Source organism: Podarcis gaigeae (genome assembly GCF_964106915.1).
Source record: "Podarcis gaigeae genome assembly, chromosome: 14".
NCBI lineage: Eukaryota > Metazoa > Chordata > Lepidosauria > Squamata > Lacertidae > Podarcis > Podarcis gaigeae.
This window is the reverse complement of record NC_139690.1, coordinates 52,307,408-52,318,846: the sequence shown is the minus strand read 5'-3', so window position 1 is coordinate 52,318,846 and position 11,439 is coordinate 52,307,408. Positions and strand designations below refer to the sequence as shown.

The following is an 11,439-nucleotide window of genomic DNA, read 5'->3' as shown; positions in this document are numbered from 1 at the left end:
AATATATATTAAATTTTCTGTTTTACAATTTGAAGTACAGTCATACCTCAGGTTGAAGTAGCTTTGGGATGAATATTTTTGAGTTACACTCTGCGGCGACCCAGAAGTAACGGAGCATGTTACTTCTGGGTTTCGCCACTCACGCATGCGCAGACGCTCAAAATGATGTCACGCACATGCGCAGAAGCGATGAAACGCGACCCGCACACGTGCAGACACACAGATGCGTGTTACGTTCACTTCAGGGTGAACGTACCACTGTACTCATTTTTACATCCTTAAGCTATCAATGAACCCGAACACATACACTAAAAAAACCATGTGTAGAGACTCTGAGCTCACGCCACTCTGCTCTCTCTCCCGATTCCACAGAGGCGTGGGATGAAGGGGAAAGCCCGGAAGCTCTTCTACAAGGCCATTGTCCGCGGAAAGGAGATCATCCGCATTGGAGACTGCGCCGTCTTCCTGTCGGCCGGCCGCCCCAACCTGCCCTACATCGGCCGCATCCAGAGCATGTGGGAATCCTGGGGGAACAACATGGTTGTCCGAGTGAAATGGTTTTACCACCCGGAAGAAACCAACCCCGGCAAGAAGCTCAACGAAGGCAAGGTAGGCGATCCAGGCATGATCTCACAGCACCATCAGCCGAGGATTCCTTGAGAAATGAGCGAAGAATCGCCAGGGGGTTTGCTCGATGGGTGGAGGTCTCTGTATATTAGCCTGGAGCGAAACTTACTGGAAGAATAAGAAATCAAGACAACAGACTTTTTATAAGTACCAGTTACAGATAGGTAGCCGTGTTGGTCTGCCATAGTCAAAACAAAATAAAAAAATTCCTTTCAGTAGCACCTTAAAGACCAACTAAGTTAGTTCTAGGTATGAGCTTTCGTGTGCATGCACACTTCTTCAGATACACTGAAACAGAAGTCACCAGACCTTTCTATATAGTGAGAAGGTGGGGAGGGGTATTACTCAGAAGGGTGGTGGGAATGGGTGATTGGCAGATAGCTGTGATGAGCCTGTTGACGACTCTTAACGACTGCAATAGGTCTTACAGGAATAAGCAAGGGGTGAGAAGGTGAAAAATGGCTTTGTCATGTATAATGAGATAAGAATCCAATGTCTTTGTAAACGAATGCTGTATTGAATATTCACACATCAATTGCAAACAGATAAAAACAACATTGGTAGGATTATTGTAATAACCTGCAGTTTTCTAAGAGTATATGTTTAAAGTAGATAAATGAGCAAGAAAATTAAATGGATTTGGATATGCAAAGGATATTTTAAAAATAACTTTTAAGGAACCGCAGAAAGAGGGGGGGGGGGAGTGTTAAAATGATTTGAACAGTTCTGGGCTTCGCCTCCTAATCTCGCTTTCCCTTTCTTGTTCCTCTCCTCGCCACCCCCAACCGCCCCATCACTCTGCTTGGTCCCAGCGCTGGGATCAGAAGTCCAGCAGGAGTCTTTCGACCGCTCTCCAGGCCTCCAGCCAGAGGAAGGACTTCATGGAGGTGTGTAATAATAATAATAATAATAATGATGATGATGATGAAGAGTTTGGATTTGATATCCCGCCTTTCACTCCCCTTCAGGAGTCTCAAAGCGGCTCACAATCTCCTTTCCCTTCTTCCCCCACAACAAACACTCTGTGGGGTGAGCGGGGCTGAGAGACTTCAGAGAAGTGGGACTGGCCCAAGGTCACCCAGCAGCTGCAGGTGGAGGAGCGGAGACGCGAACCCGGTTCACCAGATTACGAGTCTATCGCTCTTAACCACTACACCACACTGGCTGATGAAGAATTTATACCCCGCCCATCTGGCTGTAAGAGAAGGCAGCTGGTGTGGGTGGTTGAAACTGGTCTTTGGGACGTGTTCCAGGGTCTTTCGACTCCTCGCAGACCTGTGCTCCTTCCTGAAGATTGCTGGGGGCGGGGGCGGCTTTCCTCTGGGGCGGCTCTTCATTTGCAGAATGCTATCCCTGGGGAGGCTCACCTGGTGCCTTTATTACATTACCCAACTGATGCAGGCTAGAGTTTTAAACTGCATTACCACCAAAATGAAAAGGGTCTCCCACATGAATCCTTCTTATTTTGTGAACCGCCCCGAGACCTCCAGGTATAGGGCAGTATATCCGTTTAATAATAATAATAATAATAATAATAATAATAATAATAAATTATTTCTACCCCACCAATCTGGCTAGGTTTCCCCAGCCACTCTGGGCGACTCCCAACAAAATATTCAAACACGATAAAACATCAAACATTAAGAACTTCCCTAAACAGGGCTGCCTTCAGATGTCTTCTAAAAGTCAGATAGTTGTTCCTTGACATCTGATGGGAGGGCGTTCCACAGGGCGGGTGCCACTACCAAGAAGGCCCTCTGCCTGGTTCCCTGTAACCTTGCTCCTTGCAGGGAGGGAACCGCCAGAAGGACCTCAGTGTCCGGGCTGACCGATGGGGGTGGAGACGCTCCTTCAATATAACAACAACAGCAGCAGCAGCAATATCTTTAGGCACCAGATGAAAACTGTTAAACTATCTATGGCCACTGTGAGGAGGGCCACCATTTCTCTTAGCGAGGCTGTCTGGTATCTCCTGCCAGTCCTATGCAGGATAGGTACTCAAGAGGCCTAAGGAACCAAAAGAAGCCAAGATTCCCTGCCACCACCAAGAGGGGAGTGAGCCTCCTTCTGCCTGAGGCCATTGGCTCATTTTGTCCAATAGGTGGACCGGTTCTAGTATTCCCCCCCCCCTCTCCAAAGCTTTGGCTTTGGGTACCCGCAGCCCAGAGGTGTGTTCCAAACTGCCTGCTAACTAACTCTCTCTCTCTCTCTCTCTCTCTCTCTCTCTCTCTCTCTCTCTCCCTTTTCCATTCCTCCCCCAGCGAGCGCTGTACCAGTCCTCGCATGTGGACGAGAACGACGTCCAGACCATCTCGCACAAATGTCTGGTGGTCGACCTGGAGGAGTACGAGCAGATGTTGAAGACCAAGAAGTACCAGGACAGCGAGGACCTCTACTACCTAGCGGGGACATACGAGCCCACCACAGGCATGATCTTCAACACGGACGGGGTGCCGGTCATCTGCTAACCGCTTCTGGGAAAGGGAATTCCGGGAGGCACCCCGACAGTCCCAAAGCATTCGGATCAATACAGCCCACCCACCCCTGTCCGTGGGGGGGTGGGGAAGGAGCAGTGTGGGGCAGAAGAGAAGTTAATGTGCCTGTTTCCGACGACAGCATGATTGTTTAAGCGCCCAGCCGCATTGCGACAAGACAGGTTCCGTAAAACGAAAGAGGTTCGCCTTGCCCAAAGGGATTTCCCGAAATCAGCTGAGATCCAACCGCTTGTCTCTCCTGTAGAAGAAGGGAACAGATTTGCAGGAGAAGAAATGGCAGATCGGATTCTGCCCCTTGGCTTTGTGGCCACAACCCCTGAACTTTTTCGTCGGGTTCAGACTTCCATAGGATATTTGAGGACACTGGTCATGTTTTTTTCTGGACTTTCCCATTCCAAGGCGACCCGTCCCACCTTTCCTCGCCAGCCGACTTTTGCCAGGGCAGGGAGGGGGCAAACCGTGCGTTGACTGCCAGTTAAGGAACATTTCGTTGTTGACTCTCTCTCCTCAAAGGACCTCCTCTCTGCTCTCCAGCAGGGAACTGATACAGGGGAGAAGCCCTGAAATCTCCGGTCGCAAGAGGGGCATTGGGTCGCTTGGGCGCAAAGAACTGTGGGCCGACATCCCTCTTAGGTTATGAGGAGCCGAGCGAACAGGCGAGGAGATAAGGTGCTGAACCATTTTCACAGCATGGGGAGAACCCCCCCCCCCTATTTTTGGGCCAGCCCCACTTCTCCAACCATTGGGGGGTTGTCTCCCAAACAACAGCATTTCCCTTCCTCGTGTAAGTTGAATGTAAGTCGCTTGGAAACATCAGATATTCTCTAAATAATGGTTTGGGAGGAGAAGAATCGTGTTTTGCTGCTGGTCAATTTGCTGCTGCCTCTTCAGGAACCCAGAAAAACACTTTTTCCTCCTCCTATTTTTCTTTTCTTTTTTACGTTTTCTGGACCCGATGAGCTGCCTTCTGAAGATGTCCACACAGAACGAGATGCCTCAGCTCACTCCCCACCCCACTTCTCCGTGCCCCGCCCCTTGGCACTATTTACGAAGGGCAAGGAGGAGACTGGCACTTGCAGAAACCTCACATTTCCTCCCTCCTGCCCCCTGCAGGATGGCAGGATCCTGCGCTGAGCTAAGTGCAGACCCAGCACACGCCGAATCAGATTGTTTTCCTCCCCCAAAGTTTTTGAGTGTCCATTAATTTGCCCCTGGATCTCTGCCATTTTCCACCTCCCTTTCTGGGTCAGCAGCTCTGGACTTTGCAGGGTAAAAAGCCCACTTTAAGTAGGGACGACCAGAGAGTAGGTTGGTTTTGAGGGACGGAGGCAGAGGACTCGAATGACGACACAGTGTTTTTGCACTTAAGAAACCTCACACACTACAAGCCCAAGACGCCACGATTGTTTCTGCCCTGAACAGAGTGTACAATTCAAACACTACAGAGGGGAGTTACTTCACTTTACTCGGACAGATGTATTTTTTTTAAAACTACCTGGTACAAAGAGAAATACCACAGACCTGTAGCCGTGGAGAGAGGCGCCATCCCATCTCCCCAAATTTGCAATCCCCTCCTTTTAAAGAACCACAGTGGTGCTGTACTGCCTGCCTTCTCCCGGCTTTCCGAAGACTTTGGTGGATAATATTTCTAAAAGCAACATCAGTCACTCTGTACAGTTTTAACGTACCAAAAGACTCGCAATGTGCCCCTTTCACACACACACACACACACACACACACACACACACACACACACCATCCCTGTATTATAAGCTCTTTAAAGAAAACAAAACAAAACTTTAAAAACAGAGAAAGGAAAGGGGGGGGAAGAGAAGAAGCAAAAATGGATTCAACTTTTTAATTATAAATATAAAGTATAAATATATAAATATATATAAATATATAAACTTTTTTTAAAAAAAACTGTGAAAAAAAATTATGAAATTATAAAAGCAAAACACAGTCTGACATTTAGAGTCTTATTTTTTATTTCCCGTTGGATTGTGACTGTAAAAAGAGAGAGAGAGAGAGAGAGAGAACACAGGGGAAACAGGAGATCCAAAACGTTGCTTACACACGAACTGCGTACTGTATCTGTGGAAGCAAACTTTGCGTGAGCAGATGTTTGAAGAGAGATGCAGAGAGAGAGAGAAAGAGAGAAAGAAAGAGAGAGAAAGAGAGAATTTATGTGAATGTTAAATAGAAAGCACTTAACTGCCCATTGCCTTCTATGGAACACAAGGATATTTTGCAGACAATCGAGAGGAAAGGAGCCAGGTTTTTTGTCCCTTTCTCCCCCCCTGTTGTTTTATGTTTTCGATTCGCACCCCCCTTTTTTGCATTCTGTTTGTTGCCGAATTATGTGCGATCCTTTTTCATAAAAAAAGCAATTGAAAAACAAAACAAAAAAACAACCCGCGCTCTGCCTTTCTTTTGTCGTCTTGGTTTTCCCCCTACCTTTTAAAAATAAATGATTAGGGTGCGATCCTGTATTTGCTGAAGCCAAAGGAGCTGTTAAGATGGGGCAGAAGGCTCGTGGAGGTGGCTGCCCCAAGCTGAGAAAGAGGTCCGTTAAAAACTCCTGCGGAGAGGGTAGAAGGAGTTGGGTTTGCAGCAGGGGGGAACAGGATCCCGAAAACCCACACGGTCCCAAGGACACGACAGAAACCTCTCAGTGGCGCCACGATGGGAATGCTCTCCCTCTATAGCTGGCAGCAGTAAACTCTTCTGAAGGCCAGCTCCTGGAAACTGCAGGAGGGGAGACGGCTCCTATGCCAGGATCCTGCCTGCGGGCATCCCTTTGGGGCAGCTGGTTGACCCCTGTGAGAACAGGATGCTGGGCAGTGGCTGCATCCACCAGGGCTGTTACATTCTTATTGTGGGAACGTTCAGGGTAGCAGAAGAGGATATATTGTTTATTCATATCCTTCCTAACTTGCGCTAGCAAGGTCCTTTAAGTAGCGGAGTTTACATTCCCCCTTTTTACATCCACAGCAGATAGCTGGTTGCAGGCTTGTGTGAGCCTCTCACTATTCTACAATTCAGTCTGTCTCAGAATTTACGTTCCTGGTAAATTCCCCTGATGCGGCAATCTTATTCAAAGTCAATAAAAGAAGTTTACTCACATCAGTTCACAGTTGGATTCTGGAAGGCAGACTTAGTTACAAAGTTGTACATGCGGGTCTACCCCATATGGGGGAATAATCCCAGTGCTTCTGCTAGCTGAGAGCTGGCAGAGCAGCCCTAGCTAAAAGCTGGTCAAATGAAGAAGGAAGTCAAAAAGAGAGAGAGGGAGGTTGCTGTGTAACTCGTCCATTTGTTATGTTCCGTTGAGCGTCCAGAACTTGGGCGACTTGGGCCTCCATAACCTGTTCTGTTGATCGTCTGTCTCAGCTGTGAGCAGCGGGACTGTCGTGGCGTCCAGTCCGCTTCCACTGTGCCAACCTGCTTCTCCCGGCTACAGCAGAGTATCTTGCACAACGGTGCTTGTGTGGAAGGAATCTCAGCCATGCAGTAAAACTCTTGTACAACAGCTGCTTCTCTTCTACGAAGCTTTATTGTACAGCAGCGAAAAACAACCAGGAGATAGCGAAGGCAGGATGCTTCTCCTGGCACATCCAAAACAGGAAGTAAAACCGTTCACATAACAAAGTACAACACCCGTATGCAAACACATCCCAGTGACAGGACGTTTTTTCCCTTGAGCTGTTAACCCTGTAAGCTCTGGGTATCCTCACATGTTACCTGGACAGGTTAGGTCACGCCCACCTATCACATGCAAGAGGAAGGATGCTCCAGCCAGGAGGAACAGGAAGTTTTGACTGGCTGGACCAAACATTCCCTCACATGTCCACTCTAGGAAAACAAGGAATGTTGTACTTGACTGCCTTGGATCACATCCCACACTTACAAAGGGTGGTATCTCTCCTCTCCCGCTTTTCCTGCCTCCTTACATTCTGAGCTGGTGATGGCTTGGCTGCCGCAGAACTAACAGCATCCTGTTCTCTCTGTGCCTGCGGGATCTGAGTGCAAGAGCCCCCCTCTCCCCTCTTGTGGAATTCAGAAGCATGTCTGGCTCTGGAGCCCTCGTGGCTAGTAGTCCTCTTCTCCATGCCCAGCCCTCTTTTAAAGCCATCCAGGTTGGTGATCCTCACTGCCTCCTGTGGCAAGGAGTTCCAGAGGTGCGCTGCTGCCACCATCAGTCTCATAAAGTTAAACGAAAAAAGCAGAAGACCCAGTGGATCAGTTCATGCATAAGGTCCGTACATGTATAAGTGTCTATTCCACCTGTCTGTTCACAGAGTCCAATAATCCACATGAAGAGTTGTTACGGTTCCACAGAATGCTTTCACAAAGTCTAAGACAAGGATTTCCGGAATATTAGCCTTGTTTCACCATCCTAGGCTTCATCAATAGTACAGGCTCATATGTAATGTTACACTGCAACCCCACAGTCATACCTCATGTTCCGTTTGCTTCAGGCTGTGCGTTTTCAGGTTACGTCCCACTGCGACCCGGAAGTACCGGAAAGGGTTACTTCCAGGTTTCACCGCTCGCACATGTGCAGATGCACAAAAATGACGTGCATGCGCAGAAGCAGCAAATCGCGACCCGTGCACACGCAGATGCGGGTTGCATTCTTCTCATGGATCCCGTTCGCAACCAGAGGTACCACTGTACTATGCTATAAGATCCACTATCCTGTAACATCACTATCCTGTAACATTACATATGAGCCTGTACTAGTGATGAAGCCTATGATGGCGAAACAAGGCTAATATTTTAGACTCTGAAAGGATTCTGTGGAACTGAAACAACCCTTCATGTAGATTATTGGACTCTATGAACAGACAGGTGGAATAGACACTTATACATGTATGGACCTTGTGCATGAGCTGCTTTTTTTGTTCAACTTTATGAGACTTCCGTTGAAATCTACAATTTGATACAATGAATAGTATACCTTATTTATTCAAAAGTACAGCCGCTTACACCTTGTGTGTTTATTGACTGTGCTTCACGTAACCAGAGGTTTGTTGTTGTTTTGCTGCTGCCGCCATCAGCAGAACTTTGGGCCAAAGGAGCCATGAATTCCTAACCGTATGATGGCCCGGCGCGTGTGCCCTCCTGCCTCACAGCCCTGTTTGCCCTGAGAGTGGCCAAGTAGAGAATCCAGAGTTTCTAGACGTGAAATGAGTCCTGTCCCTTTTTCATCCTGGCTGGGGCTGTTGTGTTCAGAGGCCTGGCTGGCCCTCAGCCTGCTTCCCCCCCCAATACCTCCCCCCACCCTGCTAAGGGTTACAGCGCAAATGAGCCAAGCAGCCTGGAAGCAAGGAATAAAAGGCCACCTCTCCACAGTGGGGTGTGTGTAGAGAAACCCCACAGTTCACCCTGGCAGTTCCCGCAAAATGTGCTCCCAGCATGAGCGTTTGAGCCACACCATGTCTGCTGCCCGCTGCATCTGTTCACAATCCAGCCCACTGGGGCAGCGCCACCTTGTTTTGTGCAGCGACCCCCTTTTTCCAAGTGGGGAAGCCAAGCTGGGAGTGGGGGTAATGTTGGCTATTTGGAGGGGCAAAAGCAAATTTCAAGGAGAGATGTAAAAGGCAATGTGATGGCTTGGGACTCTGAGCCAGACGAATCTCAGTCTACATGGGATCCTTTACCTCAGGCGGCATCTGAACCAAGTCTGGGGCCTGATTCTGAAGAGCCCCAGTCTGCACAGGTTCCCCTGCAGCAAACACCAGCTGGGCTGAGTCAGGGGCCTGAGCCTGCCCTGGCTCCAGATGTAGGGATCACCTCATTGCCTTCAGCTGGGCCATCACTTACAGCTGCTCCACTACCAATTGGGTCAGGGGAGGCTGAGGTGGCCTCTGGGTCTAGTAACCCACTGGCGTCTCCGGAGCTGCAGAGACTAAGGTCTGAGAGAAGGAGAGACCTGAGTACTTGCAGGAGGAGTGCTTGCCTTTGGGCGAAACAGGGAGGTGAGTCACTGGGGGATCAAGACCGGCCGTTACCCTGACAGAGATAAAAGGCTGCTGGACCCCACCCCAGGTTGCTGTGGCAACGTTGCTGTTTGCCAGAATCTGCCTGTGATCCTGTGCCTGACCTCGTTTCCTGCCTCGTGTCCGGCCTGGGCCCTGTCGGACTGACTCCTCGCGGAACCCTTGGATTTGGGACCGGACCGTTACTCGGGTTGCCCCCGGGGCCCAGCACAGGCAAGGGCACTTTCCTACCTCCTTCCCCCTGTCTTTAGTTGGCCAAAATATGCCCCAACTCTCAAAAGGCTGTATCATCATCATCATCATCCTGGGGAAGAAAAGGTGTTCGGAGGAAGGAGCTGACAGGGGGCAGCGAATACCCCCCATCTTGAAATTCACCCTATCCTGAAATTGCTCCAATAACCTTTCAGATTACAATAATCCAATGAGCTCAACGTGGGGCTGCCCTGGAGGACAACATGGAAGCTTTGACTGGTCCCATAAATCTGCTGGGCTTCCCTTTACAGTTCATATATCCCTCATTTTCAAAAACCTGCCCTGGTTGCCAGTTTGTTTCTGGGCCAAATTCAAGGTGCTGATGTCAGAAGCCCTGAAGGACTCGGACCCCAAAGACCTGCAAGGTTGCCTGCTTCCCTACAGACCTTCTCAGGTGCTGAGATTGGCAGAGGGGGCCCTCTTGGTTGTTCCTCCATCCTCAAAGGCTTGGGGGGGGGCGAAGGGGAGAAGGCCTTCTCTGTGGTGGCCCCTGAGTTGTGGGACTGCCTTCTCACAGAGGAGTGCCTGGTGCCTTCATTGCACAGATTCTAGAGAAGGCAGAAGACATACCTCTTGATAGCCTTTGACATTTCAAGTGTCTCTTTTTAGGACATACCTTATGGGGGGGGGGGGAGATTCCAGTTTGCTTTAAATGTTTATATATATGCCCCAGGAGCTTAGGGTTTGTAAATAATTACTCTCTTTTATTACAGAGGCGATTTAATTTTGCCCTGCCTTAGATTACCAAAGACTTTCTTTGAACTGGCTCAAACGTTAAATTTGATAGATATATGGAGAGTAAGTTTGATAAATAGTTCACTTACTATTCTCATGTTTATTATAGCAGTTCAAGAATAGACACTCTATGGCTCTCTGCAAATTCAGGCAGAACTTTTTTGTGCTGTTGAAAAGCATGCCCCAAACTTTGGTCTTCCTTTGGCAAAAAACAACCACCCTGTTTGTCAGTCTTTTGGAAACATCACAAGTTTGGGTTTGGGGTTAGGTATCTTATTCCATCGCCCGATCTTTAAAGGGACATCCACAAGCTCTGCTGCTTTTGGCAAGAAACATCACAGTACTGAAACAGGAAGAGTGAACCAGAATCATCAGTGAGTACATTATGCCAAGGTGTGTCTTCCAGCTGCAGTGCCCATTGGTGCAGCTGTGTGGTGGAGGCCCAGCCCTGCTAGGCAGGTGGGCAGCTGCTTCTGAGTCCACACACCTGTATTAACCCCTTTGCCCCATATCTGCAGCAGACTTTTCTCCACTGCCGGCTGAGCAAGCTCTGAGTGGTGGCGGCTAAGTTCCCAGTTCCCGACACCTCCTTCCCAAGCAGCACCCACTAGGAGACACTAGGCTATGGGTGCCTGCAACATCGCCATCTGGTGGTTAAAGGGCTACAGCCTCCTCCATTCTTCCTTGCAGGCCAGTCTGATGTGTAATTTGCACGACTTTTGCCTGCTTAGAAACCCCTTTCCAAGGCACTTGCAGATAAAATGCACATGTGTCAGGGACAGAGCGGGAGCGCAGGGAGGGGAGGCGATGGAGAGCGAGGGGGAGCAATCCGAGGGCAGCGCAGGAGAAGATGACGGTAGCCCGAGAGATTCCATGAGCCTCTCCAGCGAATTGGAAGATTCACAGAAGGGGGCGCCGGTGGCCAGGGCAAGGGGGGCCCCAAGGGGGACACCCCAGAAGCAAGGGGCCAGCGGGGACTCCCAGAGCAGCAGTTGGAAATCAGGACCAGCTTCCCCACCAGAGCGTAGTGGGGGGGAGGAGTCCCAGGTATCGGGGCCAGCGGATTCACCACCAGCGAGAGAAGATGAGTCAGGATTGACCACGCCTCCATCGGAGAGCGGGGGGACGGTCAAGAGGAAGGTTGCCGGTTGGGCGCGCGCGCCAAGTTCAAACGTACAGGCGAGCGGCACAGCAGGTAGCCCGGATAGGGAGCCAGGTCCTAAAGCCCGCCGGAAGGAGGGGCAAGAATCAGGGGGGTCAGCGTCAGAAGAGTCCAGAAAGGATGAAACCCCAGGGGGCAGGAGGACCCAGAGGAGAAAGGAGCT

General features: G+C 49.7%; 1 protein-coding gene across 4 annotated transcripts in view; it reads left to right on the top strand.

Moving 5' to 3' along the window:
- TNRC18 (trinucleotide repeat containing 18) overlaps nt 1-5,305 on the top strand; it is a 129,114-nt gene extending 123,809 nt beyond the window's left edge. For all 4 annotated transcript variants that reach the window (XM_083711202.1, XM_083711201.1, XM_083711200.1 and 1 more), the window contains 3 exons: nt 373-609; nt 1,440-1,514; nt 2,889-5,305. In XM_083711202.1, the coding sequence (XP_083567328.1) occupies nt 373-609; nt 1,440-1,514; nt 2,889-3,095 (519 nt within the window). In that variant the 3' untranslated portion in view covers nt 3,096-5,305. The remainder of the gene's footprint in view (nt 1-372; nt 610-1,439; nt 1,515-2,888) is intronic.
- Nucleotides 5,306-11,439: the final 6,134 nt, after the last annotated feature.